Genomic DNA, 23,204 nt, shown 5'->3' on the forward strand with positions numbered 1-23,204 from the left:
TATACCTGAAGAATGAATGGCTTTGCTCCTTTTCTGCATCACTTCCATTAATGCACCCACAATTCCTGAAGTGGGTGCAGGTGTCGGTGGTGTAGACTCTTGGCCATCAGATACCTTGAAAAAGAATATTAGCAAAATTCAGTAATAAATCTTTAGCAAAAATTTTTGTCTCTGGAAAGTCTTACTTCTTATTTTAAATAAGAATCACTTCTTATTTTAAGAGAAAAGAAAAAACAAAACAAAACAAGCAAGCCCAGGACAGGATTAACTAAATTAACAAGAAATAAACTGCTGCCTTAAAAGAATTATTCAAGATATATTTCCTCTTCTTCTTAATGTATAACACATCAATATATTTCCAAATTTAGACTAACAATCAAACCTTTTACTTGCCCTTGCAGCTGGGTTACTTCTGTTCATTCCAGTATATAAAGCCTTTGCTGATGACACTTTAAAACTATTATCAGGGGATATCATTTTATAAAACCAAGGTAATATTTAGATTCCTAGAGTTGACAGGTGAGAAGCACACTTAAAGATACCTATGAGCAAATGAAGAGATTTATGTTCTCCCAGAAAAACTCAGCTTTACTAATAATTCAAAATGAACCTCCCTCTCACAGCATATTCTTTAAGGAGATCAGCTGGGTAGCTTTCAAAATGTACCTACCTCACAAGGCAACTAATTATCCCTAATGAAAGTACTTCTCTCTACTAAAAAGCACATTTGGGAAACACAGAAATCAATATCAAAGGCTCCCATTAAAATCCACTTTTTGGACAAAATTATCCTTGATTCCAACACTCATATTTACAAAGAGAAAATACAGAAGTCTGTAGAGATTCAGGAAACAACACAATTTAAAAGTACTGCTCTAAGTGCACTACGACTAAAATGAGTAGTCGTTTACACAAAATATTAATTTTAATTTTTTCTCTGGACTTACATTATGCAGTAAAGGTATAGTACTGGTATAATTTAAATAAATAGCACAGCTGTACTACATAATTATACGAGTTTTAATATAGAGATATAATTTGAAATTATAACTCATTTCCCAAAGAAAAATTACTTTACTAGGACAAACTCTTCATTTTGGTCTTTACAACTACTGTAATACTTCTTGTCTTTCTGGACTTAAAGATCTTTTACTTTTAAAAATATTCAAAGTAGTTCCCAACAAGACACAGACTCATTCATTAGTATTTAGGTTTTTAGAGACTGTATATTAACTGCTACTGGTATAGAAGTGACGCTAATGAAAATGATTAACAGAAATAGTTTCAGCGCTTTGAATTTCACCATGAGGCTCTCGAAGAAGTGTGACAGCAGCAAGGAGAAACATTCATAGACTCCCTTAAGGCAATCCGGTAACACAACGCAGAGCACGCAGGAGCCCCACAGTGTCATAAACACGTTTTTTGAAGCACGTACTTGGACATGGTGCTGTCTGAGGACTATGAAGATGGAATTCAAAATGTACGTTAAGTGAATACTTATATACTTCCTGCCAACTCTTTAAAGTCAATCTGTGGTTTTATGTTAGTCATATTCATGACATAAGCTGATGATTTACATAGAATATTTAAAGAAACATAACCAGAGAAATTTCAACCACAGAATGATTATTTTTTTAAATGAAGTAAAATGAACTCGATTCACATGTATAACATGCCAATAATTCACTGATGTTGCACTCTATGATAATACTCCGAATGCAATCAAAAGGAAAGTAATTATTTACAGTAAAAAAAAAGCCTACTATGCTACACTTAGAATGGAAAACATTTTTCTAAAAGAAATTTAGAGAACAATTTACAGGGTTTTGGGGGGGTGGGATGGGAAGAAGTGATGACGGAGAGTAATTAGGAAATATAATTCACCAACTGTTTAAGAAGAGGACACAACTGTATTCATTAAAAATAAAACAACTACTTCTTATCACTAAATGAGACAAAGAAACAAAAGTTGATTGTAGAGGAGAGAGGAAATAGAAAAAAGAAACAGAAAGGTAGGTTAGGAGTGGGAGATGTGGGACTGAGTGAAACAGGAACGAGCAGAGATTCCAGGTAAGTGCAGAAAGTAAAAGACCCTATTAAACCTGCTATGCACTCAGGCTGTGGTCATCTTGACACCAGTTCTCCCCACTAACAACTATTCCAAGTTCTTCAACGGCTCCTGAGAAACCCTTAGTCTAAACTAAACAGGGAGAGGGAGCAGAGATGATTGAGCACAGGCTGATCTAAATTTCACCCTGCATACATGTCAGGAAAAGATCCAGATATATTTTAAAGATCTGAAATTTCTTAAATCTGTGCTATTCTAATATTTAAAAGTTTTCATTCAATTAGTTGTGCACCCTACCCATCATTCTCTCCCTAGCCAAAACTTCTAAGATCCAGAAAGTTACCAAAACTTTTAATTTTCAATTAAAATCTCCTTCTTTCATCTCCACTTACTGCACAGAAAGATCCACCATTCACTAGCTGTCCGAAGCCCTGCAGAGCGAGCACTCCTCTTAGAGCTGAGACTACACATGCAGGCCAGAAGGAAGCACAAGAAGGGAGGCTCTAGGACAGGGGTCAGCAAACTACTGCCCATGGATCAAATCCAGCCTGTTCCCTGCTTTTGTACAACCTTAAAGCTAAGAATGATTTTTACAGTTTTAAATGGTTGAAAGAAAATGAAGAGTATTTGTGACCTGTGTAAATGATATGAAATTTAAATTTCAGAGTCAATAAATCAAGTTTTAGAGAACACAATCATGCCCACTCCTTTAGGTACTGTCTATGGCTGCTTCTGCAGTACATTGGTCCATGGGGCTGCTTTTCAGGTACAACAGCAGAGCCAAGCAGTTACGACAGAGACCTCATGGCCTGCAAGCCTAAAATATTTACTATCTGGTCCTTTAAAGAAAAAAGTTTGCCAACATCTGCTATAGAAGATTAAATGATCACCTCCAATCTTATTCAAAGAATCCAAAATTTCCTGCCATGAACTGTCAGAAATTCTATTAGAACTCTTTCAATTTTCTATGGAGTCTGAGTCTCTACTAATCCAAATTTCAGAATGCAGAAATTTTCAAAATATGGTTTAGTTTTCACAAAGTCACTGGTTTCAAGTAGGGCTATTTTTGTTTCTCCATAGTTTAATAAAGATTTTTCTTTAAATTAAAGTATCTTTAATTTAAAAGTAAAGACTAGAACAATCAATTTCAAACACACCATAAAATTCCACTTACATGAAGTCCTAGAATAGGGAAAACTAATCTATGGTGATATAAATCAGATCAATGATTCTTTTTGGGAGGGAGACTAACTAGGAAGAGGCAGGAGGAAACTCTCTGGGGTGACATTTTGATATAGAAATAGGGGTCACACAGGTACAGGTATAAATTTGTGCATTTTATATGGAAAAATAGAAATTCACAGGGTTAAAAAAATTAATACCAAGAGAAAAAGTGAAAAAAATAAGGACTTTTCAAAAATGTCTTATAAATTACTTTAAAATTCCATTATGACAGATAGTCTAAAATGAAAAGAACAGATTACTTACAGATTTCAGCTGAATACCCTGTCGTATCTGGTCTAAAAGTGCATCCCTCCCAGAGCAGGACACTGGTCGACTGTTCTGTTCCACTTTTTTTAGCTGAGCACCCTCTCTAATTTGATCTAAAAGAGCTGCTTTGTTTCCTGCAGGAGTTGGAACTTGATGGTCACCATCAGAAGGGAGGCCAGGGGGAGGTGGCGGCCCTGGTGGAGGCGGAGGTGGAGGCGGCGGGGGTGGTGCCACTGACCCTGCCACCGACAGAGGTGGAGGTGGTGGTGGAGGCCCTGAAGGTGCTGAAGAAGGAAGGGCTGGAGGAGGAGGAGGGTATATTCTATTTGGTGGTGGTGGAGGGACTCCTACACCTGGCCTGGACGGAGGCGGTGGTGGAGGTGCAGCTGTGGGAGCTCTTGAAGGTGGAGGAGGAGGAGCGCCTCTTCCCCTGGCAGGAGGGGGAGGAGGGCCTGAGCTATGTGGAGGGGGAGGAGGAGGAGGCGGCCCTCCCCTCGATGGTGGTGGAGGTGGCGGTGCTGAAATAAAAACAGAAAAAAAGAAAGCATGCTTTTTTTCCCAACAAACTTCATACTGAAAAAGCAACTCACTTCAACATGTATAAAAAAAAATACAAGAAAATAAAGGCCTCATCTTGGTATTTTATTTTACAAAGATGTCTGAGCACAGATGACATATTACAATTCTATTTGGGTGATATCTTACAATTCTATTTGGGAATATTCAGCTTAAACATCACTTTCCTGTTGTTTCTTGAAAAAATATTAGTTAAAACAGTAGAAGTTAGTTTTTAGGAATCAGCACCACTTCTGAAGGTAAGAGAATAAACACATTTTTTTTGGTGAGTAAGATTCAGCCTAAGCAAACATCCATTGGCAACCTTCTTCTTCCTCTTTTTTTTTTTTTTTTTTTACTTGGGGAAGATTAGCCCTGAGCTAACACCTGTGCCAACCTTCCTCCACTTTGTATGTGGGATGCCTCCACAGCATGGCTGATGAGCAGAGTAGGTCTACGCCCAGGATCTGAACTGGTGAACCTGGGCCACCAAAGTGAAGGATACAGAACTTGAACCACTTGGCCATGGGGCCAGTCCCCAAACACTTTTTTATATAATAATAACAAAAACACAACAATGAAATTAAACATTTTGGTCAATAAGCATTATTTTACATTTTAATAAAGATGAATGGACACCTTCTCTCTTTAAAGAATCAAGTGTATTTAGTTGTTTTACAAAATTAATTTACATTCAGAATTAAATAGCTAATGTAGCATAACCTATTAGAATTTATTCAAGGTAAGCAGAGCTAAACTCCAATACTTTTTCTTTTAAAGTGTAAACCTTTGTCACTTACATTTGTACTTTATAATGTACTATATTTAGATGCACTATATTTAGAATATATATAATATATAGGATATGTATAATATAGAGTATACATATAGAATATATATATAATAATACACATAATATATATCATATACCATGTAATGCAATATACCATAATAATATATAATAATTTAACATATAATATACATAATGTCCTATATTTCTAAAAGATGACCAGCAATTCTAGCGATGGCATTAAGGGAGGCTGGTTGCTCAGTTGAAATGTTCAACTACTTATTCAGGAGACACGAACTAACTATAAACTGAGAATTACCACACACTGCAAAATTAAACTAAAGTTATTAATAAAATATTAACATTATTCCGGTAGTAATGATATTTACATTCTTATTCTACATAAATGAGAATGTAATATAGGAAAACAAAATTAAATAAAGTATTCAATAAAGCACAAATTTATTATATTTCTGGAGGCACAATTTTACCAACAGTATACACAAATCTACGTAATAACAAACTTCTTCATTATTTCTCCATTCATTTAAAAACTGAATAGAAAAATTACCTCATTTCAGGAATAGAAAAATCCTAGAATCTACAATAGCTATTTGTACTTACTGCTACAAATTATAATATATTATTGATGGATAGTTCTACAATCTATACAAATACCTACCTTAATTACAAATAACAATGGGCTTAAATGCTCAATAACGTGATGATACCAGAGGGGGGAAATCCCTCATGTGAAGGGAAATAAAACACCATCTTCCAATTTCATTTGGGACAATCATGGGAAACGTGCTATTAAAAATGTGCTATCAAATATAAACATTACATGAAGTATGGAGAAAGGCAAATACTCACAAGGGTATTGTCTCCAGGCATACAAACTTTAAAAACTGGTAAGACTATATAGTTGCAAACAAGGGAGTTCTCTTACTTGGACAAAAGCCATCACAGAGTGAAGCTCCTATGCTCTACACTCAAGGCACACTGGAGGGCTGGGCGCTGCAGCTACGGGCCGCCCAGTTTTCTCACTGGATCCATAGCAAGGAGACTTACACTTGCTAAAAGCAAAGTCCTGTTGTAACATATTTTGTAATAAAAGGGCAAAACCCTTTTATGCATTATGTACACTCACTGAATAAGACAGTACAGAAAATCCTTCAAGTATATACAAAAACTTCATTTTAATCAGTTTAAGGTTTATATTTCAGATAGCAATGATATTTGTGTAGACTGGCATTTTTACGGTTTAGTTGTTTGTTAAACAAGAGGAAAAGGATCCAGCATTTCTGGTGGTTTCACTGAGGACTGAGGATCCATAATCTTTTATACGTAAAATGATGTATTTCTTCAGCAGAAAGAATTAAAGTTCTTTTGAACTTGTAGTAAGTACATTTACTAAAATAATTTGAGGTCCAGCTAATCCCATTCAAATAGACACTAAATCATAGCTCAGGGAGAGTGCCTTAATTTATAGTGAATACATTATCAGCTGCATCCAGTTTGGGTATAGCACAAGTTCAGCATTCCTATTATCTTGAAAAGTGACCGGAAACTTCTCTATCTTTTCGTGAGGAAAACATTTATTACCAGCTCTTTTGTTTTGTTTTTTGAGGAAGATTACCCCTGAGCTAAGATCTGCTGCCAATCCTCCTTTTTTTCTGAGGAAGACTGGCCCTGAGCGAACATCCATGCCCATCTTCCTCTACTTTACATATGGGACACCTGCTACAGCATGGCTTGACAAGCGGTACCTAGGTCTGCACCTGAGATCTGAACCAGCGAACCCCAGGCAGCTGAAGCACAACGTGCGAACTTAACTGCTTCGCCACAGGGCCAGCCCCTTTTAGTTTGTATTCTGTCTACATAAAAGGAAAGTATGCAGAAGACATGCTATATCCCAATGTAAAAACATGAATTAAAGAATTAAAATGAGAGAGGAAAGGACAGATGGCACAGTGTTAGGCCGACATGCACAAAAATGTCTGCTAAGCAGACACCACACACCACATCAGCATGAGAAAGTCTGGGTAAAGGTTTTAAAAAATTCCACAGAATTTCAATAAAATTTTCTAAATTACATACAAACTATGAGCTCTGACTCATATAGAAATAAATGTTCTTTTTACTTTAAGCACCAATATGCTCAAAACATTAATTTGAGCAGAGAGCAGAAAACCTCATTGGATGTTAGATTTGGAGGCAGGATAAAAGAACTCTGGCTTCCCTGGAAATGAAAACATCACAACATGCATAATTTAGAGCACTGGGTCAAATAGCATCCCACAACACACCACCCCCATTATTGTGGACCTACAGGCAGATTATTATGAGTTAACGGACTTCAAACAACGGTACAGACATAAAAAAAGATACGCTGGAAATCACAAGTCTACTACTTTTTATAAATCTGATTATGATTTTACAAATAAGTTTCAAGAAATTTGATTCAGTACGTTTTACAAAATATACTTTTAAGACGTCATGAACTTCTCCCTCAATTTTTTTTTCATACTTCTGAACACATTACATGCTCTGCCCAGAAAACATTTCCTTTTATGAAGAATCTTTTTACTACTCCTTTAAAAAAAAATTATCTTCTATAAAATCATTCTTTAGTGTCTAAAGGGTTCCACACTGGGAGTTAGGTTCTTGAATATGATAAGAATTTAACTTTGTTGCCAAAGTGCATTTTTTTAATGCCTGTGTCTTTTTTGTTTTAGGTAATTCAACTGAGGGAAGACCTTGCCTAATTTATGTTTTAAAAGCAGCTGGAATAAAAAAGCAGTAATAATAAAGTTTAAAAAACAAACCAATCAAGTTAATATAGTAAACTCTTAGTTCAGGTATTCAGGTGAGAGGGCAGTACTATGGATGGTTTAATAGATGTCAAGAATAATTCATAAACTTATAAATTCAGAGAGCTCGAAGACTCTGAGCATCATTTGGTAGTATAAGGTAAAGGTGGGTGGTAACAGTGGAGAAAATGAGTGAATGAACACACAAGACTCCTCAAGATCTTCCATCATCTGCACACTAACAGAAACTATAACTTACACTGGGAGCATTTCAAAACAACGACGCAGTGCACAGGATGGTTGGTATTAAAAATCCACAAAATTTGGAAAAGCAATTGTTTCACAAAATAAGATGAACTAGCATTGTCATTAGTGCCCTCGACACCAGTGACCCTGTATATAGCAAATGGAACCCTGCCTCATATTTTAACACTGTATCAGACAACGCTCCATTGCTATTCACAGGGTTTTCACGGCCAGTTTTTTTCAGACATAGGTGGCCAAGTCCTTCTACCTAGTCTGTCTAAACTGGAAGCTCTGCTGAAACCTGTCCACCACCCTGGTGGTATCTGAAATACCAATGGCATAGCCTTCCGCATCAGGGCAACATGCAGTCACCAGAGTATGACAACCGACAGACGGGCGGTGTAGTTCCCTGACTGGGAAACAAACCTGGGCTGTGGCAGTGAGAGCGCCGAATCTTAACCACTAGACAACCAGGGCTGGCTGGAACTAGCATTGTGTTTCCACGATAGCAGTTATGACGAAATACTTGTTTGTTTACATATCTGTTTCCACACTAGACTACAAGATTTCTGAGGGCAGCAACCAAAACTTTACATGTAAATATTCTGAGTAGACAGCAGTGTTGCATAATAATATTTACTGAATATACGAATGAATCAATGAATCAAAGATTGAATGAACATCAGCAGTGAAAAAGATACAAGTCAGTCAAATACTTAAGTTAAAATGACAGTTGAATTCTTCAGAAGAATGCTATGATTAACTGGAACTTTGCTTTGCTATACTGTCTACTACGAGTATGCAAAAACCAGGAAGAAGAAAAGTAGCCTCAAATGAATAAGGTGGCACAGAGATGACTGCCATATTGGAAAATTTAGAGTTAATGTATTTGCATTTTATTTTGATAATTATTAAGGCACAACTAAAATACAAGGTGCTTTGATCTTAAAAGGTTGCAAATTGTTTGTGCTCTCAGGTACCAAATGACAAATTCTATACCTCATCCAAGGATGAAAAAATGTTTGTATCCCAAAATAAATGGAAAGATTTTCATTATTTATATTCTGAAAATGCTTACATATTAGGGATTAGATAGTGGTTATCTTTAGGTTACTACTTCTGAATTGTAATAAAAACATTAATGGTGGTTTCTAAGATTCATTAAGTAAAATATTAGGCAACTATAATTTTTTTTATTCTAAAATAGAATAGCCAGAAGATTTTGTATGGATTTTCATGAATTTAATATACGACTTCTAAATAATAAGCAAAACCTTGTCAAGTTTTTTAGTTATACCAACATCATGTAAAACAAAGTACACTGGGCCAAACTAGTTATCTGTAAATTCAAACATTCTGCTTAAGGAAAGTTCATGAATGTGTGTAGCTGTCTTCCATGAAACTGACCTCAAAAAACTCAAAAGAAAAAACAGATCAGAACACCTAAATAGAAATAAAAAGTTACCTTGCCTTCGTAGTTCATTTTTAACAGCTTCAACACCTCCTGTTTTTTCAATGAAGTCATATATAACTTTTGATGTTTCTTTGTCTTTAAGTTGTGCCTCTGAGATTCCACACATATCAAAAAGATTCTTCAATTCTGGATCCAAATTATTCAGCTACAACAGATAAAATAACTGGTAACCATAAAAATCTATCCCCATTTTTAAAAATAAGCATGATAAAATTTAATTCTTATCTGTGCCCTTTATGAAATTATTTTCTCTTAAGTTTATAAACTTTTAATATGGTTACATTATTTATATGTTAACTAAACTTTCTTATAAAAAATAGAAAAGAACAAAGAACAGATTTTATATTTTATCTCATCCCTTTTTTGTTGCCTGCCTTCAAAAAGAGGGCATCTAACCCATTCATGATTCAGACATCTCTAATGCTCATCTATTCCACCTTGTCCTAAATAAGATACAAGTGTAATCACAAGTAAACACAAAAAAAGTAAATCAATTTGAAATTTGAGGGTAAAGGATTTCTTTAGAACCCAAGCACCTGCAGACGGCTCAACCAAGAGGCATTCAATGAATGTTCTAGATTAACATTGTAGTTACAACAAAACTAACCAAAAGGTTTTTTGACCCCCATCACAAATATTTATTTTCAAAATAATTTTTTTAAACCTTGATTATTTGTCAAATGTGAAATACATATTACAGAGGTAACCAAAATAGAGATAAAATGTTAAAAACACTTATTTGTGCCAAAAATTTCACCTATCTTGCTCACAGTGCTATAACCTGATGAATGATGAGATTGTCAAAAAGAATAGGAGAATGAAAAGATCTAGATAATTCAACAACTGGATATTCAGAATTTGATTATAGCACTTTCCAGTAATTTGGCATATATTCCCCTGAAATGATCACTTATCAGAAATCATTTTCTTATCTTGGCTTTCAAAACACAAGCATTTTACATTACAGTATATAAAGCCAAGGAGTAAAAAAATTTTGTCTTTAGACATTTAACCACGAATGACAGAAAACTACTGTTGTTTGGAACCTCAGTGGTATATGTGCATAAACACAAGCACGTTCAAATAAACACTAGAATTCACAAAAATGAATAATAAAAATAAAAATCTAAAGACAGGCCATAACATTCCCACATAGATAGAGTAATAGTGTTTATGCCTTGAAAAGACACTTACATCAAAGCCTGTATTTGGATCCCAACCGACATGTCCAATGTGCCTAAGGTAGTAGATAGAAAAAAAAATGCATAAAGGGCATTAAAAATATAATATATATGAAATCCAATCCAGCTATTACATTTTTGGCCATAATAGTTCTCACTGACATAATCATATTAAGAGAAAAACCATACAATCAGGAGACCAGGATGCTAGCCCTGGCTCTGCTACTAATTGAGTCTTAACATTTTTGCACAATCTTTCCGAGCATCCATTTCCTTAATTGTCAAACTAGCCTAAGAATACAAGCACTACATATATAGGAGAGGATAGGAGTTTTGTAATGAGCTAATGAAATAATGCATATGAGAATGTTTGAAATTTGTCAAATAAATAGCAAAGGTTTAATGCCTGTTATAGACTGAATGTTTGTATCCCCCAAAAATTCCTATGTTGAAACCTAATCTCCAATGTGATGGTATTTGGAGGTGAGGATTTTGGGAAAGGTCTTCTCAAGAATGGGATTAGTACCCTTAAAAAGGAGGTCCCAGAGAGCTCCCTTGCCCTCTTCTGACATGTGAGGACATAGGAAGAAGACAGCTATTAATGAACCAGGAAGCGGGACTTCACCAGACACCAAATCTTGCCTGCCTCTTCCCAGCCTTCAGAACTGTGAAAAATAAATTTCTGTTGTTTAAGAGCCACCCAGTCTATGGTATTGCTATAGCAGCCCAAATGGACTAGGACAACGCCTCTAGGCAATTTCCAAATATCATTTATAGAGAAAAGTGAAAAATCATTTTTATGTCCAACAATTAGTTGAAGAAACAACTTTATCTAATTTTTCTTTTCTGATGGGTGAAAAGTAAATAAACTATAAGATGCACACAAAGTCTACTGAGCAACAGCCTAAAAAAAAACCCAACAAACTCTATAGCTAAAAAGGAACGCAAGTGATAAATGTAATCGTCCTCCCCAAAAGAAAACAAAATTTTCTAACAAGTTAAAAATCAAGAGCAGCAGTGAGTAAATCAAAAGTAAAGATGGGAAGAACAAAAGAACTGTCTTACTGGAAATTGCTTGGTGTTCCAATATCTGCCTTGGTTAATCTCTTTTTTTTAGCTTTTCCTTTTTTCTTTTCTTTGGTATGGGAGATGTTGTTGACTTGAGGACCATAAAATCTATTCGTTGTGATTTCTGGATTTTTTATGTCAACTGTTGCCATGGGTAGATTAGGACCTGCAATTAAGTCAAAATAATACGAAAGGGATATAACTTAAAACAATTATTAAAATCATAATTTATAATTTAAATATCTTTTTCTGAAGTAGGACCACTTCATTACTATAAATTATTTAAATTTTAAACTTGCATGTTAACTTCTTATAAACAATGGGTAAAGTACTGCCTAAATTTCAAAAGCCTATAATAATAAATTCTTAAACACAGTAGCATAGATATGTTATTTCAAAGCAAACTTGTATTTCCATAACATTAAATCTCACAAAGAATATGTATTTTGAACAAAAATTTAAATTTAATTGGTCTGATCCCTTACATTTTGACTACAATAGCTTCACACCCAACACATTACTCAGTTGTAAAGTTGTATACATCACATAACAAGAATAGTAAAAGAAAACAAGCATCTGCTTTGTTTTTAATCTGACAAAAATCTATTCTTACTTCTTTGTTTCAACTTTATTCACGAGGAAAAAAATACCTGTACAATTATTACTACTATTTTTTTCAAAATTGCCATATTTAAGTCTAATAATATTTCCCCCATCAGTACATACACTTTGAGCATCAGAAGTACAGAACTCAAAAAATTAAGATGGGGGGGCTGGCTCCATGGCCGAGTGGTTAAGTTCGCGCGCTCCGCTGCGGCGGCCCAGGGTTCGGATCCTGGGCACAGATCGGATCCTAGGCGCGGACATGGCACCGCTCATCAGGCCACGTTGAGGTGGTGTCCCACATCCCACAACTAGAAGGACCTGCAACTAAGATATACAACTGTGTACAAGGGGGTTTTGGGGAGATAAAGCAGGAAAAAAAAAAAAAAAAGATTGGCATCAGTTGTTAGTCCAGGTGCTAATCCTTAAAAAAAAAAAGACAATTGGCAACAGCTGTTAGCCCAGGTGCCAATGTTTAAAAAAATAAAAAAACAAAAAAAATTAAGATGGAAAAATTCTCAAAACACTCCTGTTCCACAAGGATCAACAGTAAAAATATCACAAGTATCTTTAGGAGTGACACTAAATGTAGCACAAAACTTGTTTCATAATTCACAAAAATATTCTTGGTCTTAAAAAAGCACGAGAGTCTGAAGGATGTATTCAACTTAGAAATTCCTCATAAATTTAACTTTTATAAGCCTTATAAAGGGTAACACATGTTTCTTAGAGACTCTGTTTAAAATATATGATTCCCTGACAAAACCTCCTACCAGATCAAATTCCTCTGACATGATTACATTAATGACAATTTCCAAAATGCTGTATAAAACACAATCACTATCATGCGGAAAAGCAGTTAACATAGCACGCCTGAGGACGCTACGCTTAGAAGGGTCTGCTTGCAACGCTGGCCCTCAGCTGGCATTTGTGAACTAGGATTTCAAGAGGGTTTCCATCATTGCCTGATAAGATGAGCTCATTGTGCCTCAACTGTTTGTGCTAACAATGTGGTTTATGCTAAACATTTGCTTTCCTCTGGTATGTGCTAGACAGAGGAAGCCTACATAACTAGACCCAAATAAACCCTAGGTACTGAGACCCTAATGAGCTTCTCCTTTTACAACATTTCACGTGTTCAAACAATTTATTACTGGAGGATTTAAGTGCATTCCCTGTGACTCCAACAGGAGAAGACTCCTGGAAACTTGTGTGTGGTTTCCCTGAGACTCAACCCCATGTGTCTTTCCCTTTGTTGATTTTGTTTTATATCCTTTCACTGTAATAAATCTTTGCCATGAGTACCACTATGTACTCAGTTCTGTGAGTCCTAGTGAATCACCACCAACTGTGGGGATGGTTTTGGGGACGCTAACACAATCACAGAATGGCAAATAGAAATCTCAAGAAATTCTAGGCTAATGTATATTAGGTAACCACTAAATGTCAATTTGACTGTAATTCTTCAATTGTGCTAAAAACCTCCATGTGTTCTATTCTTAAAGTTATCTGAAAGAACAATGTTTATTTACATGGGCAAATTATATATAACCCATTTTCTCTCTTTCAACTCTACTGTTAAAGATGAAATAAAGCTAAAATGAAATTATGAAAACCATCTTCCACCTTATCAGACAAGTAAACAATTTGGAAAGATGTGTATTTTTAACATCACCAAAATTCAGCTATTTTCCCTCAATATTCAGTCTACTTACATATAAGTATAATATGTAACTGTCTAAAAGTTCTATTTATAATTTCATACAAAATTCCATGAGAAGTTGCTCATATTGGCAAGAAATAAAGAAAGTCTTCTTGGAAAAAATGGAAGCTAGTGAATAATATAGATAAAATCCATAAAAGCTGACTCAGTATCAAGGTATAATCTGAAAATAATTGGATCAAGAAAAAAGATTAGTTAAGCAATGGAAGGCTTATTAAATAGTACACAAAGACTTGGATTTTCAAACCAAAATATTTGGTTTGAATATTTGCTCAGATATCAGCATTTATTATAGTTTCACAAAACAAGAGACTTATTGAGAATACCCAGAATTAGAGTATTAGAGGGTTGAACTGGGGTCATACTCATACCTTCATAGACTTAGCTAGTGATCCGTTTTTACTTCTCATTCTTCCCTCTTCTTTTAATTTATCTTTACCAATCAGTATCAGCAACATCATCCACAATAAGCTGATGCAAATCACTATTTCCTTTCTTAACTTTATACTTAACAGAATTTAAGAATTGACTTTAGGACAGATTTAGGAGTACTGGAGTTAGGTGTTCTTTTTATACAGACCACCCTTCCTGAAAGAGGTGCTCAAACATCAATGATAAAAGAGCAACCAGATTCACCACTAAAAAATAACAAAACAAAATTAACAACTATAATTAGTTTTTAGGAAAAAACAAAAATAAAAATATTTTTATTCTTTATATAGAAGTAATCTATTATACTATGGATGATCTAAATGGTAATAGAGTTGGGTAAAGTTTGACAGTTTAAATTATCCAAGCCAGTAAATTCCTTTCTGGAAAATAACAGATTCTTGTAAGCCTGATTCCTAACTCACTAGAGAAAATAACTCAGCCATCACTGAAGAAAGCTTAAGGATGAACAGGACAGGAAGAAAATGTAAGTGTTATACGGAATCAATAACAAAGTTTAACTCATAGTGTGTAAGACTGTGTTTCCCCTCCTCCCTCTACCCGAAAATCAGATGTAGATATATTGTTATGGATTTGCCAAGCTGTTTATAAAGCCCATTAGCTATTTAGTGTCATTACACATGAATTTCATCAGTATTTGTTAAAGTATTATTTAATTAAATCTATATAGGAAAATCCAGACTATAGAGATGTATAGAAAATTAGTATTAGCTGAGAAATAGTTTTTCTAAATCTTTCATTTTATAGACGAAAACTAAGGGTAAGAAGAGTCAAGTGATCTGTCTAAAGTCACAGAACTAGTGACAAGGGCAAAGGTGAACTCTGCTACCTTGGTTCCTAGTCTACTACCCTTCCTGTTAACTACTGTACCTTTTACACAAAAGTCAAACTATAAGGTGATTGATAATGCTAAATTTACAGATGTTACATTATTTCTTTACCAATTTATCAGTTCTCTTAGTTTGTAGTCCAACAGTTCATCATTCAATAAACATTTACTAACAACTTTCAAAATTTAGAAAAAAGGTTTTCTACATCTTTAAGAGATTGTGTACTTGGTTATTTCTGTTGACAAGTCGTTTACTTTAGAGTTTGGAGGGGTTAGGAAATAAGTTTAAAAAAGTGTTCTACAGCCCAATTACATACCTGTTTCAAAAGTGACACACTAAAAAAAGTGATAACCTGTATAAGGCACAGAGTTATTTTTAAATAAAGTTAAGTTTATGGAAGATTTGGTAACGGAGATACTCTTAAATCATTTCTAATAAAGTTTAGTTATTCTATTTATGAAATTATACTCATCCTAAGAACATGTATTAAGTAAATACATTAATGGAGGGGGTTGTTTCCCTTCTTTTTTCCAAAAAACCGTCAAATGACAAATTCCCTTCTGATTAAGGACAACTGTCACAGAAAAGTTTTTTTAATATTCTCATTGAACAGTATTTTTAGTTAATTTTAAAACTACAAAGAACAAACTAAAGTCTTCCCCTCAATTACATAAAAAGCAGAGAACCCTCACCAAAGTAAAATAGTTGAGAAACAGGTGGCCCAGAAGCCTCTGATGTCAAGCAGTCATGAAGCTGAGAACAAATCAGTGGAAAGCATCTAAGCTAAAATGTGAGACTGACCAATAAAGAAAAAGGAAAGATGTATGGACTAGGAGTTAGTGAGGAAGACACTGAATTGCATTTCAGGAATATACATTACTTCCAAATAAAGTGCCTTTTTAATAGTCACAATTTGAAAAGGTCTGCTAAACTGATCATCTGAGGATCTGAGACAAAGTACCTGCACGGACACTGCAAGGTTGTTAGGTTGTCCACTGCCACCTAGTGGTAGTGCACAAAATGCAGAAAAGTAATATGCCACCACCTAGACAGTGGTCTCTGCACTGGGGGGAGAGCAAGATAACTGACTGCACAGCAGGAAAATATACTAATACTTCTATTTATGACCCTTTATTTCATTCTTTATTGTGTATGTAATGTATTAATACCATATTACATGTATACTTTATAAATAAGTATACAAATATTTGCAATATATGCTGTATAATTTTGCATTTTAAATTCTTCATATACTTAATGAAAAAAAGTTTGGGACCACTGCACCAAAGGGTTAAAACTATAGATCTAAAGATTTAAAACCAAGAGCAATCTCAGAGAAAGAAACATTTAATTATGAGTCTCTCTCTTACTAGCGGTAATGTAATTCTGAGACACCACTGTTGCATAAAAAATATCCACATGCTATCTATTCATGGATTAGATGTTCTTCAGAAATACATATTACATGTATTGAAAAGATGAAATTTAAAAAGCCCATCAAGTATTTACATCCTTAACTTTAATTATGTTATTTGTACATCTACACTTTAAAATCTCTGGTTACTTTTCCCAAAGATGCAACCACAAGGAAGCCTTCCCCCACTCATAGTCAATATATGCTCACAGAATGCAAAGTAATTGAATAAATTCAAAAAGATTACTTCTGATTCAGCTGCTTCTGCTTACTTTGCCTCTGCCACGTACTAGCTGTGTAACTTAAGGCATGTAACTTACCCTCTCTAGGTCTGTTTCTCCTTCAAAATCATCTTGACATAGCATAGGGGTTGAAGGGCCAGGCTCTGGAGTTATCTCGCTTGACAGTGAACCCTGCTCTACCACTTACTAATTATGCAACCTTGAGTAAGTTATCTATCTGTGGCCCAGTTTGCTCATCTATAAAATAGGGATAATAGCAGCTACTCTTCCTAAGGTTGCTGGACAGTCCCTGGCAAGTTGTAAATGATCATTAAATAGTAGCTGCTATTATTATCATTGTCATTGTTTTCATCATGATAACTAATATTTGTTAAATGCTATGCTAAGCACTTTGATTACTTCATTTAATCTCCATAGCAGTCCTATAAAGTTTACGTACTAAATTGCCATTTAAAAAAGAAAGTCAAAGTATACAATTCTTGGCACATGGTAAGCATTATTGAAGGTAGTCAGACATTTTTTAAAAAAATTATAATACGGTAAATAATCCAAAATTTAATACAGCAATATTTGGTTCATGTTTTTATATCAGGAAAACAAATTTAAGGACAAAATTGAAGGTAATATATCTCTTTAAAAGAAACAAACTCCAACAATCACCAAGAATTACCATATATTAAGAACTCTGTATTAACATGCTAAGTGTTTCCCTGAATAATCATTCTAAATTCTGATAAGAGGATTTGAGATGCTTCTAAAAAGCATCAGCTATATTCCCCATTATAATGGCTACTGGAGCAATGGTTCTTTACCTTCATAGGGTCAGGCACCCCATTTAAATGTGATGAAAGCCATGGATCCTCTCTCCTCAGAGGAAAGAACATATATACTTATAAAACTTAGCACACAATTCCAGGGAGGGTTTATGGAGTCCAGGATAAGAATCTCTGCCCCTGAGCTCTGAGATTTTGTCCTTTTTATCTTGTTATTCTGCTTTTACTCTCTGGTATACAACATATTTTTTTAAATAAATGAATCCATAATACTTAAAGTGTTCATTATCAAATTAAGGAGGGTTAGATACAGCTATCATTTGTTCTAAACATATCATCATAGTAAGTGTTCATTCTGAAAGGGGCTAGTTTCAAATTACCAGTGTGAAATAGTATTTTGAAATAAGAAAGATAAACCTTAAAGTAGGAAATGAATATGCTAGATAAAATTTACTGCCTTTAAGGAAGATATTAAGACTAGATTCTACCATTTTTACACTTAATCGTGAATACAGAATTAAGATATAATAGTGATCTTCACCCTATGTAGTCTTCTCACATCTTAGAAAAAAGCTAAAGCATATTATATTTCTAAGTTTCATCTATCACTTATTTTAAAATAAGAACACGACAACCTACAGTATTTTATCATAGTTATTAAATATTAGATATTAATGTATAATACATGTTTCTACAAGGATTAAACTATAATCTAAAATCTTTTTGATGAATAATTATCAAAGAACTTACCATTTGGGGTATCTCGTCTTTTCTCTGTTAGAAAATAAAAGAATATTATTAGACATATGTAATACAAAAAAACCAAAAAATTAATTCACCTAAACTCTGTCTTATTCCTAAGATGATATACAGGTGGTTAAGAAAAGTTTCTCTGAGGAACTGACATTGAGCAGACATCTGAATAAAATGGGAGAGGAAACATTTCAAATGCCCTACTGAGGGAATGGCATGAAGGAACACCATGAAGACTGGATTGGAGTGAGTCAAAGAGTGGAAGCAGGTAATTCAGAAGGAGAGCCAGGGACTGGATCATGTAGGGTCTCACAAGCCATGGTTAAGGAATATAGATTGCATTTTACAGGTGACAGGAAGCTCTTACAGGGTTTTGAATAGGGCAAGGGACATGATCTAATGTATGTTTTTAAAAGTTTACTCTGGCTACTTTGTGGAAAAGAGATAGTAGGGGGCACAGAGTGGCAGCAGGGAGACTAGTGAGGGAGTGGGGGTAGTGCAGATGACAGAAGATGGTGGCTTGGATTAGGGTGGTGGAAGCAGAGGTGGTTAGAAATAGATCTAGAACGTGTTTGTGAAGGGAGACAACGGATAGGATTTATGAGGGACCATGGTGAGCCAGAGTGACAAGGTGGAGCCAATGCCTTTTACTGAGATGGGGAAGACTAGGAGAGGAGTAGGAACAGGTCTGACTGCGGCTGGGGAACATGAATCAAGTGTTCTGCTCAGAGATGTTAAGTCTGAAGGCTATTCTGACACCCAACTGGAGTAGACAAGTCTGAAGGTCAGGGGAGAAATCAGTAGTGTAGGTAAAACTTTGGGTGTCATAAGCACAGAGAGAGTGTAGTCAAAAGCTACAGGACTGAATGAAAGCACAAAGGTAATGAGAATACCCAGAGATGTCTGAGCACTGGTGCAGACCAAAATAATACTGAAAAGCTATAGCCAACTAGATAGGAGTAAAACCAGGAGAATTTCTGTCAATCCTTTGTATTCATACTCTTACATACCAGATTTGACAGAATTTTGGCTTTAAGAAGGTTCAAAAATGATTGAAGAATTTTAAACAAATGTAATTTTCACAGATTTTCCAATATAAAATTTTCTGAAATTATAAGAGAAATACCCATAAAAAACAAAATAATTAGTTTATAAACAGCCATAAACTAAAATTAACAGGATTTAATTGCGGGACAAGTTAAAAATCCTGGCAATGGGAAATATATGTATTACTCCACCTGGTGGTCTGATGAAGTAACTTTCTGAAACATTTAATAAGCAAGTCCTATCTACGTCAATGAACGCCAACCTCCAATTTTCAAGGTGATGATATCTCTGCATCCAGAGAGGAAATATTTCTTAGATCAGTGACAGCACAGATACAGAAATATACTGAGATGAATATAAAGTTCAGAGCGTAAGTTCTAAAAGCAATTACTTGGAAATATAACATTATCCTGGCTTGAGAGCCATTCGTGTGGAAAAAAAGGAGGGTTTGGTTGAACAGAGAAGTATGGGAGCTAATCGTGTGACGTACTTGCTAGAAACATTAGCAGAACAGTGTTTAATCAAATCAAGGGACGTTGCAGTATCACACTACCCGTCAGACTACTTTTGGAGTACTGTGTTCAAATCTGGACACCATATCTCAAGGTGTACTATTTCCTTAAATCTGGACCATTTGAAGAAGACATAAAAACCTATAGTGGATTCAGAGCACAGCATATTCTGGATGATGAGTCTATAAACTACATCATGTGAGGAATAAGAAACTGGAACTGGTTAAACCAAAGAAAGTGAAGGCATACGGATGACATGACAAATGGCTTCCAATATTAAACAGCTACTGGGAGTAAAAGAAAATGGACTAATTCTTTGTTGCTCCAAAAGGTGGAGCCCATACATTTAAGTTAAAGAGAGGCGATGCTGGAGTCTGACTCAGCAGGGAGGGCTACCCAGGGGTGAATCAGCTGCCACCCTAATGTGATCTTTCTGCTTCTGAAACACTATGCCTAAAAGCTTAGGAACTATATGAAACAGAATACCTAAGACATCTTTAAGTGACCTACCTATTTCAAAGTCAATTACTCTATATTGTAAGAAGTATTTTCTACTCTTTTTTATATTGAAAACGTCACATATTTTGACTAAAAGCAGCTCAAGAGAGCCCCCGGCCTAGCACTACTGTACGTCATTAAAATAGGCACTGAACCATAAATTATTCCATAGCATTAAATCCTTTGCTAGCATAGAATCAAGTGGTAAATGGCCTTGGGCCCAAAAAGAAGTAAAAAAAAATAGGCCCCTAATAATTCTCCTATTCACTTAGTACAAGTGAGATACAGTAAGACAGCAATAGTGAGACAACAGCTTAATTCTTTTTACCTCACCCCCCTCCTGGAAACCCATTAAAATAACAATAAAGATGCATAACATGGAATATATGCTTTTAACACTTCTGTTTTCCAGATTCAGTGTCTTCCTTTTTCATGGCTTACTCCCTCTTATTGGTAAAGCACATCCTTGAACAGAGTGATCTTCAAACTGCGCAATATGTACTCTTGGATATACAGAAAGACTTTCCAAGGAGTATATAGGCATGGCTAGTTTTGTGGGATCTATTTGCTGATCTCAACCCCCATGTTATTTCTTCTAAAATTGATCTACTTAAAGAAGATGCTTTTGGAGAGGTTCACCTTTCCTAATCACCATTCTCCCACTTTACAACAGAAAGACTTGATACACTGTTGTCAAACAGTGCTATATCAATGAAGTTAAGGCTCTATAATAGCCCGCATTGTTCTCTAATTGTTTTACACATATTAGCATCTGATGCATTAAACTAAGTTCTATATGGTCTTATAATATACAATAGTAGGGACAAAACAGAGAGAAGCCAGGCCAGCCCCAGTGGCCTAGTGGTTAAATTTGGTGTGCTCCACTTCCATGGCCCAGGTTTGGCTCCCGGGCATGGATCTACACCCCTCTGTTAGTGGCCATGCTGTGCTGGTGGGCCACATACTGAAAAATAGAGGAAGACTGCTACGGATGTTACCTCAGGGTGAATTTTCCTCAGGTGGAGGAAAAGAAAAAAAAAGAGAGACAAGGCAATGTTTACACATCTTATCTGCAACTTTATTTGCTTCTGGGCTTGCCTGAAGTCTTCACAAAGTATAACACACCTTTAAAAATCTAAGTTATGAACAATGTCATAAAAATGCAAATTTAAGAGTCAATATACATGGAATTTATCAACAAAAAAGGTTACTGGAATGAGTTCTTCAGTAAATCTGAAAAAAATTCATTCTCAATAAAAATATTCTTTCTTTTAAGGTAAGGAATAGCAACTTTTTTTTTTTTTTTTTGAGGAAGATTAGCCTTGAGCTAACATCTGCTGCCAATCCTTCTCCTCCTTTTTTTTTTTCTTGCTGAGGAAGACTGGCCCTGAGCTGACATCCTTGCCCACCTTCCTCTACTTTATATGTGGGACGCCTACCATAGCATGGCTTGCCAAGCGGTGCCATATCCGCACCCAGGCTCCGAACCGGCAATCCCCAAGCCACCAAAGTGGAACGTATGAACTTAACTGCTGCGCCACCAGGCCAGGTCCCACAATCACTTTTTTTGTAAGGGGTAGATAGTAAATATTTTAGACTTCGTGTGTCACAGTCTCTGTCATAACTATCCAACTGTGTTGTGGCAAAAAAGTATCCATAGACAATACATAAACCAATGAGCACAGCTGTGTTTCAATAAAACTTTATTTACAAAAATAGGTGGTGGGCCAGATTTGTCCCATGAGCCATAGTTTGCCAACTCCTGTTTAAAAGAATTAAAAAAAAAGAAAAGTTTACCAGATTTCCTTTGTCGCCGGCCCAACAGGTCTGTAACTGCTTTTCGGAATTTTTTTGCTTCCTCTTCATTGGCAAAATTAAGAGCAACTTGACAAGTCTGAAATATTTTCATCAAGAAAGGTAAACAACAAAAAACAATGAATTTAGCTTTACTTAACAAAAAAGTTGATAACCAACAGAAGTACATTTCTGAAGAGGAAAGTTGACTTTATGAGCAGAAAAGAAATTATTTTATGACCTGAATAACTTAAGGAGGCAAAAAGGATGGAGAAGATAAAGTAAAAGACTACTACTAGAAAGGTTACCTATTATCTTAGACACTCCAATATTAAATTGCATACTTCATTTTCAACAAAAACAAAAAATAATAAACTGAATTTGATCCTTCAACAGAGCTCTGTAAATAACTTGGATTAGAAAAAGCAAACTGGAAAAGTTGGTCAATTCTATCTTTACTAGTTTATGTTTTTATTTCACAGCTCAATTACAGGCGTTATTTAAATTATAACCTTAATTCAGGTAAATTATCAAAAAATGCGGAAACACACTGACATTATTTATTATTATGGCATTTAATGCACATTTTAGATATGTACATATATTTATATCCTATCTAGAAAAATAACAGCTAGAGAAGAAAACACTTTCTGAAAAGATGATCATATCATCTAATCCAATCTTTTTTCATTGTAGAAAATACAAATATAAAAACAAAGAAAATTAAAATCACCCATAGCCATCACTCAGAAAATCCCTGTGAGCATACAGTATAGAAATCCTTCTAACATTTTCCTCAACTATACGCAATAAATTTTTAAAATTCTGTTTTCTCTTATGTATTGTATTTCAGCATTGTTTTAGGTCATAAACCATTTT

At 35.0% G+C, this 23,204-nt stretch overlaps 1 protein-coding gene across 1 annotated transcript in view; it reads right to left on the reverse strand.

The window, feature by feature from the left end:
- The window catches only part of WASL (WASP like actin nucleation promoting factor), a 72,596-nt gene that overhangs the window by 7,979 nt on the left and 41,413 nt on the right, over positions 1 to 23,204 (reverse strand). The window contains exons 4-10 of the mRNA XM_014839161.3: positions 22,329 to 22,425; positions 18,472 to 18,495; positions 11,684 to 11,852; positions 10,632 to 10,674; positions 9,429 to 9,582; positions 3,557 to 4,077; positions 6 to 114 (exon numbers count right to left, since the gene is read on the reverse strand). Of these exons, the coding sequence (XP_014694647.1) occupies positions 6 to 114; positions 3,557 to 4,077; positions 9,429 to 9,582; positions 10,632 to 10,674; positions 11,684 to 11,852; positions 18,472 to 18,495; positions 22,329 to 22,425 (1,117 nt within the window). The remainder of the gene's footprint in view (positions 1 to 5; positions 115 to 3,556; positions 4,078 to 9,428; positions 9,583 to 10,631; positions 10,675 to 11,683; positions 11,853 to 18,471; positions 18,496 to 22,328; positions 22,426 to 23,204) is intronic.

Source organism: Equus asinus, chromosome 1, assembly GCF_041296235.1.
Source record: "Equus asinus isolate D_3611 breed Donkey chromosome 1, EquAss-T2T_v2, whole genome shotgun sequence".
NCBI lineage: Eukaryota > Metazoa > Chordata > Mammalia > Perissodactyla > Equidae > Equus > Equus asinus.